The sequence below is a fragment of the Ictalurus furcatus genome, chromosome 7 (assembly GCF_023375685.1).
Source record: "Ictalurus furcatus strain D&B chromosome 7, Billie_1.0, whole genome shotgun sequence".
In the NCBI taxonomy this organism is placed as follows: Eukaryota; Metazoa; Chordata; class Actinopteri; order Siluriformes; family Ictaluridae; genus Ictalurus; species Ictalurus furcatus.
This window is the reverse complement of record NC_071261.1, coordinates 23583948-23608065: the sequence shown is the minus strand read 5'-3', so window position 1 is coordinate 23608065 and position 24118 is coordinate 23583948. Positions and strand designations below refer to the sequence as shown.

The 24118-nt window shown below is 40.5% G+C and overlaps 1 protein-coding gene across 3 annotated transcripts in view; it reads left to right on the top strand.

Moving 5' to 3' along the window:
* The window catches only part of dnah2 (dynein, axonemal, heavy chain 2), a 146740-nt gene that overhangs the window by 43260 nt on the left and 79362 nt on the right, over nt 1-24118 (top strand). For all 3 annotated transcript variants that reach the window (XM_053629346.1, XM_053629345.1, XM_053629344.1), the window contains 13 exons: nt 1092-1248; nt 4715-4954; nt 5177-5365; nt 8289-8436; nt 9024-9216; nt 12438-12638; nt 13219-13375; nt 13580-13754; nt 17561-17724; nt 18332-18493; nt 19052-19155; nt 22659-22815; nt 23920-24002. In XM_053629346.1, the coding sequence (XP_053485321.1) occupies nt 1092-1248; nt 4715-4954; nt 5177-5365; nt 8289-8436; nt 9024-9216; nt 12438-12638; nt 13219-13375; nt 13580-13754; nt 17561-17724; nt 18332-18493; nt 19052-19155; nt 22659-22815; nt 23920-24002 (2130 nt within the window). The remainder of the gene's footprint in view (nt 1-1091; nt 1249-4714; nt 4955-5176; nt 5366-8288; nt 8437-9023; nt 9217-12437; nt 12639-13218; nt 13376-13579; nt 13755-17560; nt 17725-18331; nt 18494-19051; nt 19156-22658; nt 22816-23919; nt 24003-24118) is intronic.

Sequence of the window (24118 nt, the reverse complement as noted above, 5' to 3'; positions counted from 1 at the left end):
AAAATCCCGCAGCCATCATTGTGTTTTTTTCTGAAAAGTGTCTCTTACATAATATGTGGCTTTCTTTATTGATATACAAACATTTTTCTGTTACATTTAATTTTGTTCTGGAAAACTAATGTTAAGGAATCTAAAATGTTTTTGTACTGACTCCATAATGTAGAAATCATAAAATAAAAATCTATAACTATAAGTTTGTACAAAAAAAAAAAAAATAGGGTGCCTAAGACTTTTGCACAGTACTGTATCTAGCACCTCCAGGCACATGCTTAAATGACTGATACAGTGCATATCAACAGCATGGATCCTGCAGTCCTTCTATTCCAGGGAACAAGACAAACCACGCCTCACACCGAATTGTTACCGTGTGTCCCAGTGCAGGGATTTCAATGATTAAAAGGAAATTAATCTTTCATTCAGGCTCACAAACAATACAGTATAATGCAACACGTCTCAATTGCATAATCACAACAATCAAACAAAATCACTTTACGTGCCTGCCATCTTAATCCAGATGTTCATATTACTTCAAGGTTATCATGCACATGATGAGCTCTGGAAGTTTCATAAGCTTTAAACACTAGCTTTAACAAGAAATGAACATCTCCTCTACACTAAAACGACTCACACCCATGTTCCTGAACCTCTCAGTAGTGTATAATAACATCCTGCATTGCTCACGTAAGCTTTTTAATACCCACACAAACTCACACACACTCACAACCACCACTTCAGTCTGAAGTACCCATTGTAGTTCTGAGAGAGACCCAGTGAATCATCAGCACCATATTGTCACTACATTTATTGCATTGTGGAGATGCCAGTTGAAAATAAACACTTAAACCGAACAAATTCCAGCAAGCATTTCCCACTAGACTGTATTCACTTAAAAAAATTCAATCATTGTTATTAAATATTAAATTACTAGAGTTATTGTGTTTATAAAATAGTCTTATATGCTTTTGTAAAATGCAGCAAAAATGACCTTGCTGATCATGTGTTAAAATAAATAAATAAATAAATAAATAAATAAATAAACCCGATGAAATTTTGATGAAAATGTTCACATACACATTTGTAAACTTTAACAGGATCATTGCAGCCCTTTCTCCTGACACACTGGGATTATTTCAGGAGCGTATCCATTTCTTAGATAAGAAGATACAACCAGGTCTGTCCAAATTGCTGTGGTCCTCTAAGGGAGCAACCAGCCTCTTCATCAATGACTGCAGACTGCATGCCAGCAAGGTCAGAATCCATTAACCTACTCATGACAATGCAAAACTGCCCACCACATGCTGACAACTGACAACCGACAACCGGATCGTTTATGCTTTAAATACCAAAGATAAGGATTTCTGGAACTTCACATGTACTGAGTATTGATGTGATGGTTTAGATGTTACTAGTTCCTGGACATGTGGTTTGACTGCCATTCAGTGCAACAAGCAGTAGGCTAAAGTCAAATTCGTGGTCACTGTCTGGTGGTCATCTTTATTTTAGGAACCCAGCAAAAGTGATCAATGCTCCTTTTAATTGTACGTAGAAGGCTGTAATGCATGATTATAATCAATAAGTCTTAAAGTGAATAAGTAATAAGGAATAAGGGGATCTAAATAGGACCGATACGTAGAAAAGAGGTGTACTGAAATGCTAGTGGAACAAGTCTACAAGTCATTTAATGTAGACCTCTCCGAAAAGAAGCTCTTCAGAGGCCTTAAACAATCCAGAAACAAGGATACAGAAAGAAACATATATTAGTACATGACAAAAGAGTCTTAAGGCACCCATACAAAATGGTAACACAACATTTAACTTTAATGAAGTCTGAAAATTTTTGACAAATCGGTGTGCAGGGAGAACCAGGCAAGCAGCCAGACAAACCTATCGATGCACAGCAATTAGTTTAGAGCAGTAAGGGATCACCTTTCTGGGAAAGGGAAGAGGGTGAAGAGGACAGTGTAACCAAGCTATTTTCTGGACCATGCTGGAGGTGGGGTTTCCCAAGAATGTCAATCATTTGTGTGTGTTGCTATTTTGATTTAAGTTTTGCTAGGAGTGCTATATAGAAAGGTCCAGTAGATGAACATAGTTTTTGTTTGTTTGTTTTACAGTGTGGCAGATGTATAGGTTAAGCCTCCCAAAAAAATCATCATTGCTCATTTACTCAGTATTATAGACTATGTAATGCAATATAATTTAGGACTATTGACTCTAATGATTGTAACGCTTATATCTGGTTTTTAATGTTTTATCTCTTTTCAAATATTTTTGCTTCAAAATGATGTTTGCTCCATCGATAGCCTGCTCCGCTATTGCCTCTGCTATCATATATTTCATTCTGATATAGACAACCAGCCGAAGGTTTGACTTAAATCTATATGTTTTCAGACATTCGGATAAAGTTTTAGATTTTAATTTGTTTCTAAAGACAAATGCAAATAGTGAAGTTATTGCTCATGTTACAAAATGTTTTTAATCACTAGTTTTTGCATTAAATAAGTAGGGTTTTTTAAAACTTAATTCACTGATGCTTTACATTAAGGTTCCCTTAACTGACGTTCGTTAACACGCCATGAAAATCAGCATTAATACAATAACTAACACTTTTTTAAAAAATAATAAGCCAAATAAGCTAACTAATTACCTACATTAAGCATTGTTCATACCATCCATAAGTAATATTAACACAAAACACAGTGTCAGGGTTTAGAGGCGGAGACAGACGCAAGTGCAGATTAAGTTCTTAATAATAACCAAAACAAACACAAAAGAAGCTTTGAACACGAGGCAAAAACACTATGGCGAGGAATAAACATAACAACAAAGACCAGAACAGAAACAATGGCAAGGTGAGACAAACAAGACAGACACGCAGTGCAATCTGTGGCTATATATATATATATATATATATATATATATATATATATATATATATATATATATATATATATATACACACACACACACCCCCACACCCATAAGTGCTCGTCAGGTGCAGGTGGTCATGTGACAATGATGACGTGGTGCAGTGGCTGCTGGGAACTGTATTCCGGATCTCCCACTGGGATATTCATGACACACAGTAATTAACCATTGTGCTTCACTGGCAAAATTCAGAACTAAGGCTTATACGGACAGTGCAGGTGAAATTTATGTACCATCGAAACAAATGTCGTTTAATACATGTGTGAATTTGTTACTTTATCGTTACTTGCGGTTTATTAATGCTGAGGTTCATGGTTTGTTAACGTTCACTAATGCAGTGCCACACAGCTCCATGGAGATTTACATGTTCTCCCCATGTCCGTGTGGATTTCCTACAGGTTCCCTAGTTTCTTCCCACCTCACAAAAACATGCATGGAGGTGGATTGGCTATGCTAAATTGCAAATTTGCAGGTGTGAATGAGTGTGTGAATGTGTATGCATGGTGCCATGGGATGTACTGGTATCCCACCCAGTGTTCCCAGGACAGGCTCCAGATCTGCCGCAACTCTGACCAGGGTGAAGTGGTTACTGAGGATGAATGAGTAAATGAATGAATAAATGACAAAAATGGTTGCTTAAAGGAACCTGAATGAAAAGCGTTACTGTGTTAAGTTGTTACTTTAAGCAAGTAGTTTTCATTTAGAATGTAAACAAGTGCTCAGCCAACTTGGGAACTCAAGGCGTTTTATTTTATAGAGTTTATAATGTTTTCATTATTATTCATAAATAGCAGAAAATTGTAAAAATGAAGAAAAGACAACCCTTCTATGTGTTCAGACTTTTGACTGGTAGTGTGTGTTAGCGGGTGATAAATGCATGCAATGACTGGCACTTTATTATGCACCCTCTATAGTAAGTTGTGATGTATTATGAACTGGCAGTGGCCTGCAGTGATGTGGTAAATACACACAGAGGCAGAGACATGAATGCCTCATCTTGTGTAATAAATGCCACTCGGGCAGCACTCAGCATGAAAAACCTCAGCATCCACAATGAGAGCCAGCCAACCTTGGTGCATTGCCATCACTATGGTGCGCTCTCTCTCTCTCTCTCTCCCTCTCCATTTCTCTCTCACTATATTAATGCTTTTTATGTGCATTTGTGCGTGTTAGTCAGTGGGAATTAGAGGGAAGATCAAGTTCATGTCAGAGTCAATATCAGTCATTGGTGGGGCACAGTGTCAGTAGCAGGACAGGAGCACTGTGTCCAAACATCTGCATGGCACGGAGGGGAAGATGCTTGGAATCTAGCATTTTACACACACACACACACACACACAAATATTATACCATCTCTCATCATCAAAGCCTCAAAGCTCATTCGTTTCTGCATTCTTTATCCTATGAAAGCTATGAAGTCCAGATATGAGAGCCTGGATGTGAAACTGTAAGCGAGAAGGAGATTAGTGTCAGTATGAGAAAAACTCTGCTCGGGAGGGGGGAAAGCCCAGAAACCCCTAGACAGTGTTTCAGAAAACCACTGCTCCACAGCTTGTATTAGGAAATAGATACTTTAAGGATAAGGCCTGTCTCCTTTGATTTGGCATGCGGCATGTGTATGAGGAGTTGAAAATGATGTGCTTCCTGTGTAATGTGCTCAGTTAAATAAACCAGATGAATAGTGCAAATAAATCCTGTAAGAAAAATCCTGGACTGAATTGCAATGTGAATTCTCCCCTTCTCTTCTCTTCTCTTTCTTTTTCTTTTTCTTCTCTCCTCTACTCAGGTACAGTTACTAGTAGATGAGTATAAGGCTGCACACTTGGCCATCTCTCAGCGCTGTAGTGAGATAAGTGAGGTGTTGCTGGTGCATGTGGATGGCAAGACGGTATACAAAGATCTGGAGTTTGAGCAGGTCCAACAGGAACATCAGCAGAGTCAACTGCGCCGACTCAAAACTGCACACCAAGATATCATCGACATCATGAGCAGAATCTACGAGATCTTTCACAACGACGGGCCAAAGGTGCGTGTGGGTTTGATATTTCAGCCAGGCAGTTTTTTTCCCTGTGTGTTGTATTCGTACGTGAGTGACTTTGCACATTTACGTATTTGCAGGTGGATATTACTGCATACTAAGTACAGGTGCTTGACTCCTCCAGCTTGTACGTGTGTGTGTGTATCAGCCAGCAGATGCTAAGATGCAAGTATGTGTGTGTTTGTGTGGTGTATGTGTGTATGTTTTCAGGTGCAGCAACACTGGGTGACATACACTGAGAAGATGGATTGTATGGTAGAGGACGCTTTGCGTCTGAATGTTAAGTGCTCCTTACAGGCTCTTTCTAAAGCAATCAATGGAGACAGCAAGACTTCCCCTAACCCCCTATTCAGAGTACAGGTGGTTTTGAGACAAGACACATCTGGGTCTACTGCTCAGGTAGACAAATCTCTAATACATACATATGAATTACACACATAGGCACACTGTACATGCATCTATATTAAACATTTTTGAATGACATATTAAATCTATAGATAAAAGTTACATATGGAAAAAAAAGTATTTTACTTACACTTTACTTGAATTTATTTAATAGTAGATGCTTATATTAATGTAGTGCTATGCGTAACATTTTCATCTTTGTGCCCTGAAATACATTGTCGAACGAAATCGAACGACATACATAGCCACGAATGAAATCACACAGCACAAACGAAATCTCATAGCCACGAACGAAATCACTCAGCCACGAACAAAATCTCATAGCCACGAACGAAATCACTCAGCCACGAACGAAATCTCATAGCCACGAAAGAAATCTCATAGCCACGAATGAAATCACTCAACCACGAACGAAATCTCATAGCCACGAACGAAATCTCATAGCCACGAATGAAATCACTCATCCACGAACGAAATCACTCAACCACGAACGAAATCTCATAGCCACGAACGAAATCTCATAGCCACGAACGAAATCACTCGGCCACGAACGAAATCTCATAGCCACGGACGAAATCTCATAGCCACGAACGAAATCACTCATCCACGGACGAAATCTCATAGCCACAAACGAAATCTCATAGCCACGAACAAAATCACTCATCCACGGACGAAATCTCATAGCCACGAATGAAATCACTCAGCCACGGATGAAATCTCATAGCCACGAACGTAATCATTCAGCCACGAACGAAATCTCATAGCCACGAACGAAATCTCATAGCCACGAACGAAATCTCATAGCCACGAACGAAATCACTCATCCACGAACGAAATCTCATAGCCACGAACGAAATCACTCAGCCACGGACGAAATCTCATAGCCACGGACGAAATCTCATAGCCACGAACGAAATCTCATAGCCACGAACGAAATCTCATAGCCACGAACGAAATCACTCGGCCACGAACGAAATCTCATAGCCACGGACGAAATCTCATAGCCACGAACGAAATCACTCATCCACGGACGAAATCTCATAGCCACGAACGAAATCTCATAGCCACGAACAAAATCACTCATCCACGGACGAAATCTCATAGCCACGAACGAAATCACTCAGCCACGGATGAAATCTCATAGCCACGAACGTAATCATTCAGCCACGAACGAAATCTCATAGCCACGAACGAAATCTCATAGCCACGAACGAAATCTCATAGCCACGAACGAAATCACTCATCCACGAACGAAATCTCATAGCCACGAACGAAATCACTCAGCCACGGACGAAATCTCATAGCCACGGACGAAATCTCATAGCCACGAACGAAATCTCATAGCCACGAACGAAATCATTCAGCCACGAACGAAATCATTCAGCCACGAACGAAATCACTCAGCCACGAACGAAAACATTCAGCCACGAACAAAATCATTCAGCCACGAACGACATCACTCAGCCACGAACGAAATCACTCAGCCACGAACGAAATCACTCAGCCACGAACGAAATCTCATAGCCACGAACGAAATCATTCAGCCACCGAAATCTTATAGCCACGAACGAAATCACTCAGCCACGAACGAAATCATTCAGCCACGAACGAATCTCATAGCCACGAACGAAATCTCATAGCCACGAACGTAATCATTCAGCCACGAATGAAATCACACACTTCCCAACACGCACTGACTTTCTGTCAGGTTCACACTCACCTGACTTCTAATCACACACACCCGTACACAATCGCCACACAGTGTATACGGATCTCAGTCTCACTCTCTCACTGCGACGTAACACTCAGTGTGTTCGTACCTGACATTCCAAGCCGTTTACAGTTTATCGCTACTCTTCCATTCTACAGTAGTTTCTGTCTTTTGGTTTGGTCCTGTTTGCACATCGCATGGCCCATTGCATGTTTTTGACTACAATTCTGCCTCTCGATTCGGATTTGTTTGCCTGTGAACTGTTCGTTAAACTCTCTTCACATTTGCATCTTTTTCCGCTTACCTGCAGTGATAGATGAAGGGTCGAAATAAAAAGGCCATCCCACCTATATGGAAGCGAATCTTTTCTCAGTTAATGTTGAAAGAATGCTCTTATTATGATGCTGTAACCTGCACCCACCTGGTAATAGATACGTGGGATATGCTAGCTGACTCATTCACTTACTCACACACAAATACACACCCACGTTTTGTTTAGTGTTTTTTTTTTTTTAGCATACAAATGTATTCATGAATCCAAGCTGATGTAAACACTTGCTCATTTTACATGACATATTTCTCAGCCACACTAACATATATAGATAATGTTGTTATTTTAAACAGTGCCTGGGGTCATCATGCAAAGCCTTGAGGTTTTGGAGAAGAAAAAAAAAAGTGATAGCAGGTTGTATTTTTGTCTCATACATGCAGATCTGCTGGTCATAGTTTACACATGTATCATCAAGTGGATAAACAGAGCATATTAGCCCTGGTAAACCTCTATGAAAGACAAGCCTACTGCTCTTCCATATGCAGCACTAACTACAGCGAATAAAACCAGTGCTACTGTCAAACTCTATGTATCTCTTCATTAGGACGAGATTAGTAAATGTAGTCAGATGTATGTGTAAAATATTGTGGAAACAATCCTTAGTCAGCGAAAGTGGGAAAAGCAGAGTGAGCAAGACAGTGGGAGTTTAACTTGGACTGTGCTTCACTGACATTATTCTAGGGTCAGTCATTTGTTTTAGGTAGAGTTGACATGGGAGTGCCTGAGGCAAATTGCTCACAGAGCCTGAGGGAAATAATAATCATGCAGGACGAGGCCACTGGCTCACTTAAGATGGTGCTTAAAGAGAGAGAGTGTGTGTGTGTGTGTGTGTGTGTGTGTGTGTGTGTGTGTGTGTGTGTGTGTGTCACCTCCAGGTGGACTTTTCCCCAACTCTGCACAAGCTGGCTCAGATAGTAAACAGCATCAGCTCTCAGCTCTTCAACGCTGTCTCAGGCTTCAAGCGGCTGCCTGAACTCTTCACACGTGTTCGCTCCCAGAGAAAACCTGTCCACAGCATAACTGGTACATCCTCTTTACATTTCATCCATCCTATTCAGTCCTTAAATCCTTTCTGTTCCTGCGCTTGCAATGGCCTTCGTGTTCTTCATCCATGCTCTCCTCTTAAACCTCTGCTTCTGGCTTGAACATCTAGTTGGACTCATTGTGCGTTCCTTCATTCCCTTTATTCTATGTTTCTCAGTCCTGTTTTCACCTCCGTTCGTCCTCTGTTTCTTGGCTTCTACCTCACTTTCATGTCTTCTTAATTGTGTACACTAAACTTTACCAGGCTGTCTACATTCAGGCTCTTATTAGGATGGAGCTTATATCTAATTCCTAGCAAGTAGAGCACAGGGTAAAGAGATCTTTTTTAACCGTGTGTGATGTTATGTAAGGGTGTTTTCACACTTGCACACTTGCATTTGCACTGTGAGTTGAATATGTGTATGTGTGAACTAGTCTATTTGATGCGTACAGACTCTAGTATAAGTGTAAAAACACCCTAAATGTTAAGTGTGGTGAACGGGAATGCAGAATCACATTTGTTGTGATCGTTTTATTCATTTGAAGTCATTTGAACAACGAATTATATTTTCTTTCAATCTCTACAGACCAGGACGAAGAGATCTGTAAGATTCAGTCTGCAATAGCTGCAGGTATGACGGCTAATGCCACTCACCTGCAGGCCTACCTGAAGACCTGGGACAAGCATCGCGAGATCTGGGAGATTAAGAAAGACCCCTTCATCCGTCGATACGAGCGCCTTAACCCTCCTGTGTCAACTTTCGATGCCGACATAGCTAGGTGTCTCTGCCGGCTTGTTATTATACTGTTATTAACATAAATGCAGATTTTTGCAGCTAATAAAAAGTTGTGTTTCAGGTCCTTTATTATTCTCTTGGACATAATACAAATCCTGAAGTTTTTTTTGTTGTTGATTTTTTTTGTCACTTAGAGCTTGGTGCCTCATAATAGCCAAAATAAAAAAAATATGCTAGCTCTACATGACACTGAGAAACTAATGCGTGCTTTCATAAGTTCTAGATCGGACTATTGTAACACGTTGCCGTATGCCTGCCTCTGAAAGGAAGCTGCAGCTCGTTCAGAATGCAGCAGCTAGTGTCCTTATCAGGAAAAGCATTACATAGCACATTACCCCAGTCTTATTCAAGCTACACTGGCTGCCTGTAAAATTCTCCACTGACTGCTCCATGTCCTGCTCATGATGTTTAAAGCTCCGAGTAGTGTTATATTAGTCCAGAGGATTAGTCATAGCATAGCCTCGTTTTTTTCTCATGTTCATTAAAAAGGAAACTCCCCTCGTGTTTAAATTAGCGTGCTTATATATTTTGTGGAATAGGACCGGCTGAAGGAGGGCACGGTGGCTAAGTGGTTAGCACGTTTGCCTCACACCTCTGGGGATGGGGGTTCCAATCCCACCTCTGCCCTCTGTGTTTGCATGTTCTTCCCATGCTCATTGGTTTCCTCCGTGTACAGCAGTTTCCTCCCCCAGTCCAATGACATGCATTGTGCGATTGTGTGTGCAATTGTGCATTGTGGGTTGGCACCCCGTCCAGGGTGTTCCCCCGCCTTGTGCCCAATGCTCCCTGGGATAGGCTCCAGGCTCCCTGTGACCCTGTGTAGGATAAGCGGTGTGGAAAATGAATGGAAGTTGAGAGGGAGGGGCAGGTGCCTAATTTAAAATCGAGTCTGCCTATACTACATAGAGGTGTTTGTTTATAATTGTCAACCTGTAATCAAAGTTTTAATTACTCAATAATGATTTGCCCTATTGATATGTGTGCTTTACAAGGACTTGAGCGTATGCCAACAGTACTGCCTTATAGATTATTTATCTTCACACCCTTGTATGTAGATCATTGCCACATCAACTCTGTGTGTGTGTGTGTGTGTGTGTGTGTGTACTCTCAGTCTGTAGGCACATGAGTGAGCTCAGCACATCAATAAGGTGTGTGCATGTTTATGTTTTGTGAAGCACAAGCTTAATGAGCATGCTCAGGCATTAATTACCTTTTGCAATCAGGTCTGCGTCGTCTTCGCTGATCTAGTTATTTGCCCTTTAAATGTAATCAATGTTCTGAAAAATTGTGCTCAAGGCTCCTTCACACTGATGTTTGTCCTCTTACAGAGTCAAGCAGCATGTAAATGTTGTATTGTTTAGGGATGTGCTGAGATGTTGGCCAACAATAACAATCAGTATTACGATCAATATCAATCAATATACACGGTTTTCTGTGACTTATTTCTCAAATGGTGTTCTCTGTGGCATATATAGATGCTACTACAGAATTATGTTATTTCCTTTATAGTGAGCATACACTGATCATCCATAACATTAAATCCACCTGCTGAATATTGTGATTCATCAGACCAGGCCATCTTCCATTGCTCCACGGTCAAGTTCTGATGCTCACGTGTCCACCACGGGCACTCTACGGCTATGCAGCAACCTGTGATGCAGTGTGTGTTCTGACAGCTTTCTATCATAACCAGTATTCACTTTTTCAGCAGTCTGTGCTACAGTAGGTCTTCTGTGGGATCAGACCAGACAGGCTAGCCTTCACGCCCCATGCAAATCAGTGAGCCTTGGGCACCCATGACCCTGCCACTAGTTTAACAGTTGTCCTTCTTTGGACCACTTTTGGTAGGTACTAACCACTGCATACCAGGAACACCCTGTAAGACCTGCCATTTTGGAGCCGCTCGAACCCAGTCTTCAAGCCATCACAATTTGGCCGCTCAGATCCTTGTGCTTGTTCTTTTTTCCTGCGTCCAGCACTTTGAGAACTGACTGATCACTTACTGCCTTATATATCCCACCCCTTGACGGGTGTCAGTGTAACAAGATAATCAGTGTTACTCACTTCACCTGTCAGTGGTTTTAATGTTATGTATAGTGAATAGAAATCCATTTGGGATTAGACTGTATTGAAGGGGGTGTAAGTAAACATTAATTTCTGTTTGAAGATGAGATAAAGATGATGTTGGATAAGAAAAGTATAATCACCTTACGGTATAAATAACCGAAACATTGAAGTTCATGATAAAATGATGAGATTCCCTCTTCACAATGTTCATTTCCCATAGTTTATGCGATAACTAGTTAGATCACTGTTTGTTCTTTATAGGGCAGTGTAGGTTTTTTCACATTTAGAGCTTAAAGTTTTAAAAATTATTGTTGAGTGCAAGGTTTACAATTTGACAACCCAATCGTACAGTGTATCGGTTTAAAGAGCAGCTAAATGTCGCAAAAATGTTATATAAAACTGTGTTAAGGCTTATTCAGGTCTTGTGTGAGTATAAAACAAGTCATGTTTTGTTACTTGTGTTAAACATGAGTCGAGGGGACATTATCTTTAACAAAGGGCACAGGCTTGTTTAATTCACACACTGTCAAAATGCCTCTTTGTACTTGTCTTTTCAACACAAATATGCTCATTCATGTGAGAACCTTGTACATGTTTTGCTTTAGCAGGGCCAGGTAGTAGTGAGAGGTTTAAAAGAATAACACACAACAGACAGTGCTGTTAATGTAGATAATGCGCGCCGGGGAAGGGTGTGATGCGGACGACGCGCAAGCGGAGTGCATTATTTTCGTATAACAGCACAGTCTGATCGTGTTATTCTGCTTATACTACAGCGATTTGCCAATGATTACAATGTTTAATTCATTAATGTATGAAATGCTAGACATTCTAACATATTTTAGTTGGACGTGATGTTGTGGAAGGTCTGAGAAACAAATGAAACTTGTGTTAACGCTGTGATAAAGGCAGGAACTTACTGTCCAAGCTGTGCTGTTACCCGAAAATAATGCCCATCTTATTTGCGCATTCAGCCGCACTGTGGAATAATAAATATTAATAGACATATAAAACTGCTGCACATGAGGTTCTAACTGGTTTGCTTATCACCACAAATTTTAACACAACACGTCAATCATTAACACCTCTGAACCTGTCTCTCACTTGATGTAGTTTCTCACTCGGTCTTTCTTTGTGCAGGTACACAGAGGTGGCGAATAATGTGCAGAAGGAGGAAACGGTGCTGAATGTGCAGTTTGTGTTGCTGGACTGCTCCCCACTGAAGTTCTCTCTGGTGCAGCACTGTAATGAGTGGCAGAACAAATTTACCCAGCTACTCAGCCTCATGGCTAGCACCAGACTCAAAGAGCTGCACTACTACCTGCACGACAGTGCACAAAGGTGTGTGTGAATGTTTTAGGGCTGTTTTTTTTATTGTGTGGTTGTTGTTTTTTTGGCCGATATCAGACGTTCTAGATTAGTTTTCTGTGGGTATAATGATAGAAATTGTGCACATGATCCAAAACCATGTCATATTAATGCAGGAGAATTATTCTGAAACATCCCAGCTTTATCAGTTTAGGTTTAATATCGCAAGGCATGATCACAATCACAGTGGACAGCACTATAGTCACCGTATACTTCTGTCCATATATGTGCAGCCATGCAATAGCCTGGAGATATGTTACAAGGTCGCAGAACATAGACTGAAAGGGAATCGAATGAAAAATCAAACAAGTCAGAAAAATTCCTGCCGCTTTTAGGATGCCGTGATAAAGATATTTAAAATGACTAGGTGATAATTTAAAGGACATCTTCAGTGAAAGGGAGGTGATAACCTTAATAGGGGTTTTGTTTTTCAGATATTAGAATAGCATATTTCTCTAGAAATACAAAAACAAGTCCTTAATCAAGGACAATATTAACTGATTACATAATGAGTAGGTATACATAACATTATTGTGTGTGTGTGTGTGTCCAGGCTCTCTCAGACTCCTCAGACTCTGGATGAGCTGGTTGAGAGCCTGAAGCTGCTGGAGACTCTGCAAGGGGATGTGAGTAAGACAGAGAGCCAGATTGCTCCCATCCAAGAACAGTTTGCCATCCTGGAGAAATATGAGGTCACAGTGGAACGTGACGTGAGTGTCATATACAGAAATAGTGACAACACGCACTCATGTATTTCACACAAGTCTATCACTGATGCTGACCTCAGGATTCACTCTTGATTTTCCTGCCCTTCATTTCGTTGCCTCTATTTTTAACCTCATCCTGTCTATTCTGTATGTTTTTATGTTTTTCCCTCACCTTTTCTCTCTCTCTCTCTCTCTCTCTCTCTGCAGATTCAAGAGATGTTGGAGGCTCTGAATGGCGAGTGGGAGTGGTTCCAGCAGGTGTTGATTGACAGCAGTGTCACGTTAAAAAAACACAAGGAAAAGTTCAAGAGCGGTCTCATCTTTTCTGCCGAAGAGTTCAACAAGAAAGCACAGTCTGTCGTGCAGGACTTTAATATCACAGGTACTGTAACACACAAACACACACACCGCAGTTTACATGAGGAATAAAACGTGACTGGGCACGAAAAATAATCAACAGCAGGCTGATGTGATGCATTTTGAAGCACATCCCGAACTGCTTTATTCCTCTTATACTACAGCTATTTGCCAACGCTAACCATTTCTTCTTTATTAAATAACGACGTCACACTTTTGATCTGTTCATAGTTCCGTGTAATATTGGGGAAGTTCACTCCTGTGATCACTTGTTATTGTTGTAGCAGCACCAGTACGAAAATATTCAAGAAACAAATGAAAATATACAATGAGAAAGTCGTAACATGTAACATTTCATTTACACTCCGCAAGTTTTAGACTTCAGTGGCACGAATTTCAGAGAATGTTCTGGATGCGACTAGTCATATGAGACTTCAAAAATTAAATACGAACCAATAATTCTAAGTAATTAAGTAAGTATGTAATTTCCACTACAAAGTGCAAACACTATACAGAGAACCGCACCGGGAACGCTCTCCCAAATCCGTGCCATTGAACTCTCTACTTCCAGGTCAAGGAGCAGTCAATCCAAATCTCACTAGCGAATGAGAGTAAATCGCTGTTAAGCCCCGCCCACACGAGAGGCTTGTGCCAGAATGGACGAACGCGAACTTGCGGAGTGTAGACGAAAACACATTCATAAACCACGATTAGTGAAAAGGAAGCTTGGAAAACTCTTAACAAGGAATGCTGTTTATCTGAAGAGCACGTTACATTTTTGCACTGTTTTCAGTTTCAGAGTGTTTCGCTTCTTTCTCGTTGTATATTTTTGTTTGTCTCTTGAAAAGTTACGTTCGGTACTTTTGGCTGTATAAACTAAATAAACAACATCTGACCAATCAGATTCGAGAATTCGACAGTGCTATGGTGATACCTGTGATTTTATTGATGGTTTTTATTTAACCTCTACAAAAAAACACGCCAGTTTAAGAATGAACAGGTGTGTATTGTGGGATGATGAATTGTAGTATCGATATTGTATTGTCATTTTGCATATCCTTAATAGACACTAACAGGCTTAAGCAGTAACAGAGGCCTGTAATGCTAATCTTCTTATCCAGCACTTTAAAAATGTCCATTGTGTGGCCAGATGAGAGACGAACATGCTGTTGAGGTTATGTGTATTATGCTGAAAGAGGCACGTAGAGCAGGTTGGTGGTCAGCGCTGACTGAAGCCCCCCACTACGAGTGCCCCATATCTCTGCAGGCCTCCACATTTCTAGGTCACCTCTCTACATGAGCCCCATGAGGACGCCGTGCTATCACGGCACTGGTGATGGGGGGGCTGAACAGTGTGACCAGAGCAAAACCACCACACACACACACACACACACACGTACTTTTTCTCCCACTTTTTTTCATTTGCTTTCTCATTTCCTCTCTCTCGCTCTCTCTCTGAATGCTGTATGCTGATTTGCTCCCTTATCACATATTCTGAGTGCATTTTCCCCCACCTCAGTTATTCCTCCGTCATCTCGTGGTGTTTGTCTCCTATTTATTCTCCATATCCATTAAAAGGAGATTGAAAAGTTCTCCTTTTTCCCCCACTCATGTTCACTGCCACTTTTCCTTAAGACTAACAACAAAGTCATACTGTGACAAAGAGTATCAAAGAGGACGAAGCTCTTGTCCTACTTTTCTTCCCTCTGTTCTTATTATCCTTTCTGTTCTTATTACCCATGTTTGTGCATGATTGTAGATCGTCTATGTGAAGTCTGCTGCTTTTTACGACGGTTTTCCACATTCCTCATACTTTTACTTTTGTGTAGGTATAAAAGTGTTTCGTCTCTCTTATCGCTGATGAAGTTTGAGTTAGAGAAACACACACGATTAGTAGAAACCGGCCACATAGCTTAAGCAAACGCCGTTGACATTCACCCACATTATTTCCCACACACGACTGGCAGCTGCAACTTGTTGAGGATGGCGGGATTGTTTGGATTGTTTTGGAAAACAATGGCTGACTCCAGCAGGTTAATGAGGCCAGGAAGCAGCTTTGTGCCCAGTGAAATTAGTATTCCAGACAGAATCACTGTTTCAAATATATATATATATATATATATATATATATATATATATATATATATATATCAGTCACTCAGGCCTGCACTCACTGCACAATCCTGTCAAGGTGCCCCCAGCCCTCCCCCCTCTATCTCATCTCGACTTCTTTATAGATTAACTTGGATCATTTCCTGCTTAGCTGCTGAAGATGGTGAACATATTCTGAAGCCAATACCATCCAGTGCATGATGAAAAAAAAAAATGAACATGACAACATGGAATGTGTTTGACTTTTTTTCACCCAGCATAATGTGACATAAATATGGCATGGACAGCAGTGCTAGGAATGTAGAACCCAGGACTACTTGCCAAAAATAAAGAAAGACTATATTTGTGTGTCTGTGTGGTTGCACAAATAGTGAATTCATGTGTGTGTTTCAGTCAGGGATGTTAGCTGGACTCATCTGGGGCTGAGCCCAGATTCTTCTCTATGCATTTTTTCTCAGCTAGTAGCTTAAGTTTTATGGACGCAGAGGTAACTTAGCTGTCAATGTATGAGATGATCAGAAAAAATTGGATTTATGATAAAACTTCCCTCAGGTGTTGTCACTGTCTGTAGGACTAGCAGACCGATAAAATATAAAACTTTTCTAACTAGGCTAGTTTGGTGTCTCTAGCCAAGGGGAGGCACAGCTAAGCGATCATTGTATGTGTTTAGCTGCTACAGAGTCATGCAAAGTACATTATCTTTCCTTATGCTCTGCTCAGATCATGTTCACATAAACGGCTGTGGCTCAGGTGGTAGAGCGGGTTGTCCACTAATCGTAGGGTTGGCGGTTCGATTCCCGGCCTGCATGACTCCACATGCCGAAGTGTCCTTGGGCAAGACACTGAACCCCAAGTTACTCCCGATGGCAAGTTATATGTTTCTGGTCCTGCCTTCGCTCACTGAAGATATAAAATTACTTCTTTTACTGACATTCAGTTACATAGTGACAAACCGCTCCAAGTGGAGAATTATTCAGAGCTGAAGAAAACATCATCGTGGCTACAGCCCAGAATGCCCAGGCCAGGTTACGCCCCTGGTTTCAGTCCTGTGAAGAGCAAAATTATGAAGTGATGAGTGATGTTAGAAGATCAGATATCTCTCTTTTCATCTTTGCTTCTTGTCTCACATTTGTCTTACTATGCTTGTGAGGATCTTCCATTAATATACAGTGCCCTACACTAATATTACACTAATACACTATTAAATATGAGCAAAGAAAGCTCTGAAAAATTGTCTTTATTGTTGAACCTTTTGATCTTTTGTTAAAAAAAATTCACCAAAAAATACTTTCATAAAAAAGGTTTATAAAAAAATAGATATATATATATCTTTGTTAAATATAGGTGTGCAACAATTATTAGCACCCTATTAGTCAATACTTTGTGCTACATCCCTTTGCCAAGATAACAGCTCTGAGTCTTCTCCCATAATGCCTGATGAGGTTGGAGGATACATGGCAAGGGATCTGAGACCATTCCTCCATACAGAATCTGTCCAGATCCTTCCAACTTTAAGCCGTCAACATTAGCCGAGGGCACTCTAATTATTAATACAGCTAATAATTAATGCTACATTTACATTGGTCTTTGTGTTATACCTTGTTTTGGAAACTGGGAAAATGTGTTTGTTTCCCCATAGCCTTTAGCATCTTTATACATCAACAAATGTTATCTCTTTATGTTAATTAATTCTTTATGTGTGGGGGCGTGTGGGTATAGGTCCATTCGGCAGTAATGTAAGCTCAGGAGAGGCCCTTGAGTATATCTCATTGCTAAAAGCCCAGCTGGAGTCTCTGAAGGAAGAAGAAAACACAATATGCCATGGCCTTGGTGTCTTCATGATTGATCAACCCGTTTCCACAGATATACTGAGGCTGGAGAAGGTGTGCATTAATTACTGTTACTAACTTACACTGCTGTAAGAATGTACTAAGTTCCTGCATGAAATGAGGCTGTGCAAACATCTTTAGGCACATGTAAGGAAATGCTGTAAAGCAAATATGTCCTCAAAAAATAATGAATGAAAATGTTCTCTACTATTTAAAAAAACTTGTATAAAGAGCAGTAAACAGCACTAAAGTAAATAAAGTCAGCCCTCAAAGTCTCAGGTACACTTTGTGCAGTTGTATAAGGAAATTGGCTGGTAAGTTTTTGTAAGCATCTCGGAGGATCTGCAGCCGTTCTTCCGTAGACTTTGATTGTCACACTTGCTTCTGTTTTTGCAGGTACTCCCTCACAGCTAATGTTCATTTCATGTCTGAAAAGTGGTTTATTAGATAATGTTTTGTTTGTTTGTTTGTAAAAATGTTATGTTTGGAACTAAAATGCTTTCAACTGTCCGAATAATGCAGAAGTCATAAATTAAACATCTAAGACAAAGGTAATATTAAAAAATCAATTATGGTGCCTAAGACTTTTGCACAGTTCTGTAGTGCTTTGTAATGGCTCAGCGTGTGTGTGTGTGTGTGTGGTGTGTGTGTGTGTGTGTAGGATCTAGATGACCTGCAGCAGGTGTGGGAGATCACTCAGCAATGGGAAACTCATTGGAATGAATGGAAATCTGGGCAGTTTGCCACTCTACAGACAGAAAGCATGGAAATCACAGCGCAAACTATTTTTAAGAAACTCCACAAGCTTAGCAGAGACCTTAAGGCAGGTATCCATTCATCTGTGACATAAGTCTTATTTTACATTCAACTCATGCATGCATTCAATTCATATTCAATTCAATTCCACGTTGACTTGCTGCATGGGACATGCGCTTAGGTGCGTATACTTTCTTTACTACTGTACAATTACCACAAACATGCATACATCACACACATTCCCTTCAGCACTTGGGACGAAGGGCTTTTAATCCCTCTCCCCTTATACACACTCCACACTCTGTCTAACTCTTGATATACGTGCTTTTGTTTAGCTAATTATCCTCTAAAGCTAATTTAGTTTCACTTCTCAGTAACTTCGATGTCATTAGACTGTCATTAGCTTTAAGCAGATTAGAAACACCTGCATGATTGAGGCCCCCTGGGTGCACTTTTCAACTGACTGGGGATCAGTGGATCATGGTGCATTGCTCAGCTCTTAATGATTTCGCCTGCAGTAGGATAGTGATGATTAAAGTGTTTGTGAAGAGACTGATGGTGTTGTGTGAGTGGGGTTTTGATGTACTGTTTTATAGTAGAGTTCATTGTTGCTTTGTCACTGTAGGATAAACAATGGGACATAGTAGATTTCTCCAAGAACAGGATCGAGCAATTCAAAAGAACCATTCCGCTGATATTAGACCTGAAAAATCCAGCCATGAGAAAGAGGTGAGTCTTAGTAGAGGAAACGCCCAGGCACCCACATACCCCTAGGGCTGTCAGAACAAATTTCACAGTTTAAATATTATGCTGTTTTTTTGTTGTTGTTGTTTTTTTTCATATTGTTTAATTATTAGAAGGCAAGAAAATTAATTTGTGAATGTTATGGATCATAATCACTTGAGGTAAGTTTATTGAATCGCATATTTCCTAAATCTTTTGGATAAATTACCCTTGTTTCACAAAATACAAAATTTGGCCTGGATGTCATTTATGTATCAATTTATATATATATATATATATATATATATATATATATATATATATATATATATATATATATATATGTATATTTTTTTTATAATTAAATATATCTTTAAAGGTGCATTAGGTAGATCAGGTCTCTAACAGTTAAGTAGGTGGGTTCGACATTTTTTCCCTTGAGCCCACTCCCTGTTCCCACCCATGTTCACAAAGCTCCGCCCCAGGATCTACAGTGGCCTATAGAGTAGTGTCTATAAAATGACTGACAGGAGGCACATCCAAGCACAAACAAGTATTCTGGACCAGAATTCAATTTTTACAAATGGGTTTTCTCAGCCACTTAATACACTTGTGCTTAGTCCATGGTCTAAAACTTTATATTTGATCATGTTTTACGTATCTCCTAGGTAATTTCTACAAGTAAGAAATTAAAAATAAAATACTATTGCACCTTTTAAGTGCTTTAAACACAATATTACATGTAAGTTGTTCATTTCCAGCAGGCGTGTTTTGGCTAAAGATCAAATGATGTTTTGTCAGGCATGTAGTACACTGCATACATTCTACAATGCCATTATGTTATACCCCATGTAGGAAGCATATATAGTCAATAGGTAGTCATTTAGGTTTTGGGCGTAAAAACAAATAGGAAACATAAATGTTTAATAATCTACTAATTACACGGCCCTGTTCTGATGCTTAATGTAAGACGAAAACATAATGAAACCCTGCTGCTAACGTCTGTTTTGTCGGTGTCTGTATAAATGTAAACTTTTAAAGGAATTTAATCACTCCAATACACAGTAAGGTGACAGAGTTTTCAACCTGAGTGGCTACCGATCAACCACTTATCCTCACTAATCTGCCTTCACACTTTCAGTTCTAAAAGCCCCACTTCAGCCATGTTACCTGCTGTGTGTGTAGAAATCCATTTGTACTCCATCTGTCTAAAGAATTGACTCTTGAAGCTTCTGATCAGGGGTCAGTTCAAAAGTTAAAGCCTGGGTAGAGTGAGCCGCACTGAATCACTTCACCCCTTTAGTAGTGGCTCCGGCTCCTCTCCATCTGAGCCCAAGTCGCTCTGTGAAGATAAAATGAAACATTTTTTCCATGGACACATTTATCCATTTTTTTTGCATTGGACCCTGTCATACTTCCTGTTGGCTCTCAGATTGGCAGTGGCATTCCCCAAACAACACCCCATCCAGCCCAAACAGGCCTGTTTTGACAGCCCCAACAGAGACAGCCCAGACAAGCACAGATCTCTTCTGATAGCAGGCAGCTAATAACCACTGATGTAACACTCTGCAAGATGCTTCCTAATATTCCCAGCTAGCCTAGTGTGCACACAGGGGAAATGTGTGATTGTTGTGGATCAGAGTAAAAAAGAAAAAAAAAAAGACATGGGAGCCTGGTAGTCTTGGAATTGCTTCTTTAAAGGAGATAACAGCCAGATGTGCAGAATGATTATAATATCTCCTGTGGGTGAAGTCTAACTTTTATGACTTGTCATTTGTAACATACAGAATGTCAGTCGTGGAACTATGAGACACTCATCCAGTGTTGATGTCTTTTTTATGCTTAAAGTCATCATGGTAGACATTTAGTCCTGTCAAAACACATTTCACTGTTCAATTATTTTGATAATATCTATGTATTTAAGGGAAAGAAATTCACATTTGAATCGGTTCTACGTTTAGCTGCCTAAAGTGTTTGATATTTATAGAAAAATACAAATAACTGTGTTTTAAGCTAGTCATTGGTCATATATTCATATAGTCATATGCCAGAGCCATATCCCCCTGCAGCTCTCGAATGGTGTCCCACTGAAGCTAGGCAGGGTTGAGTCTAGCCAGTACCTGGATGGGAGACCTCCTGGGGAAAACTAAGGTTGCTGCTGGAAGTGGTATTAGTGAGGGCAGCAGGTGGTGCTCACCCTGTGGTCTGTGTGGGTCCTAATGCCCCAGTATAGTGACGGGGACACTATACTGTAAAAACAGCACAGTCTTTCGGATGAGACGTTAAACCGAGGTCCTGACTCTCTGTGGTCATTAGGACATTTCTCGTAAGAGAGTAGCGGTATAACCCCAGTGTCCCCCATTGGCCCTTATCTATCATGGCCCCCTAAGAATCTCTATCCCTGAATTGGCTATATCACTCTCCTCTCCTCTCCACTAATAGCTGGTGAGTGGTGGGTGTCTGGCGCACTATGACTGCCGTCGCATCATCCAGGTGGATGCTACACACTGGTCGTGGTTGATGAGATTGTAAAGCGCCTTGAGTGCCTAGAAAAGCGCTATGCTATATAAATCTAAGGAATTGTTGTTATTATTATTATTATTATTAATACTACACCTAAGTAATAATTTTTTTAAGGCTTTATTTTTTTTCTGTGGCTCAATTTGACATTAAACAGAAACCCTACTACGCGTAAGAACCGTAGTCAGATTTGGTGACTACAGTAATTTAAATAGATGCACCGATATTTATTATATGTGATTACGCAGGAGCTTAAGTTGAGCTTAAGTTGATTAAAATTACCCACAGCGTCTAGACCACTGCATTTAAACACAAGTCCAAAACAAATGGGAGATAGAACAAGTGGACTGAAGAAGCAGATCAATTTTTTTGCTCTCAACTTTAATATGATGTAACATAAAAGTTAGGGACAATTTAAAAAAAAAAAAATAAGCAAGTAAAAAGAAAGACTAACACAATGATATATAAATGAGAAATTGGCAAGCATTCAAATAAACATTTAGAGACTAGTGGGCTTTTTTTGCTTAATTTAATAATATGGATTCCACTCTCATTATTTAGCAGTGAATTAAATATCACTTGCATGCTAAACTAGAAGTACAGTGGCAGGAAGTGTGGTGTGGAAAATGCCATATCTACTGCTGAGTGTTATAGCACAGACTGGACAGGTCATGAAAAATATTTATTAATATTCATCTGCTGTGCTCGCAGCTCAAGTAAGTGGACTTCATTTTATTCACGTAAAATTCTGTCCTTAAGTTAAGGAACGTCTCTGATTGAGAGGCTGTGTATTAGATGTGTAATTAGAGACTCACTTCGGTTTTAAGTCGCGCACAATTCCTGTGCAAACACGGAAATCTTTACAAAACACACAAATCCTGAATAGCAGTGTGCACAAGTTTGGTATTCACATCTAACTATGCACAAGCTTAATCCAGTCCAGTAGTTTATTACGTAGTTTTTTACGTAATAATGTGTGTATGCTTCAGGCACTGGAGTCAGATTAAACATGAAGTACAGCGCTCCTTTGACCAAAACAGTGCAGAGTTCACGCTGGAAGAGATTGTGGTGCTGGGTCTGGATCATTATGCTGAGCGCATCTGCGAGATCTCTGGAGCTGCCAGCAAAGAGCTTTCCATAGAACAGGTAACGGAGTACACCTAGAGCATTGTTTCACAGAATCTCTTCTGCCTGTGTGTATACGTTTCCACATTTTCACACCTCCACTCCTGCTTTTTTCCTCTGTTTCTCTCTTGAGGTATGTTCACTTTATTCACACTTTTTTTTTCATCCTTCTAACACTCTGTTGACTCACATAACTCTTTGATGATTAAGTTAAGCTTCCACACTTTTAGCTCCTGCTCCGGGGCTCTTGCTCTCCTGGCCACCGAATTCCTCAAGCCCTTTAAACGAGGAAGAGAAAGCAAAGTCGGGATTTAGAAGGCAGAGGTCACTGAGAAAAATGTCGGAGAGTATCCTGTGAGTGACCTTCAGTCATTAACCTACATACAATGGACCCATCAGTTGTTCAGTCAGCGGTTGATGTGAAGAGTAGAAGGTTTGAAGAAAGATCAGGGTCTGTCAGTACAGTAAAATATTATGGTCAACGTTACTATAAAATTTTACAGTTCAGAAGCTGATAAGCGATTGCCCAGAAGGCCTGTGTGTGATGACTGCTGCGTAGTTACTGGCTGAGACAGCTCTCCTGGGAATGCAGCTGTAAGTCCTGTGTGGTGACCATGGGGGAAATGAGCCCTACACTTAATTTCCTGCACATCAGCACTCACTGGCCCTGCAGAGGAGAACCAAGAGACTCTTCCTCTGACTTCCTGTCAGCCAGAAGACTGTGGGAGTCTGTCTCTTTCTCTCTTCCACCCTGTCATTCTCTCCCTGGCTTAGGATTCCCAGACGTGCTGCTTCATGCTCGCAGAGGTTAAGAAAACACCCGTGAGCAGCAGTGGGAGGACGGACTTGTTTGAAGAGCCTGGAACCGCCCAAAGCATACCACAGTTCACTTAGAAGTCATGTTCAATCCAGAGAGAAAATAAGACCGAGAGAGTGAAAAAACGAAGGCGAGAGAGTAAATGGGAAGTGACACCAGTGCGTTCCTCCACGTGGCTGGTGTTTCGAGAACGATCTTCTCTCTGATGAAGACAGGATTCTGCTGTTGGTCAGATCAGTGGTCTCCTCTAGAAGAAATAATAGCCCTCAGCTAATTTTTCCCTTCTATGCTTTTTTTTTTCTCCACAGTCACTGAAGGGAATCGCTAAGACCTGGGAGGAGATCTCCCTTGACATCGCTCCCTACAAAGACAAAGGTCACCATAGACTAAGGTGAGGAAGGGAAGGTTACAATTCACAGTCTGAGGGTCAAGAGGTCTCAGACCCTTAGGTGCTCAATAAGAGGCAGCTAGGAGAGTTAATGAGATGATTAAATCTCTCTGAGCTCC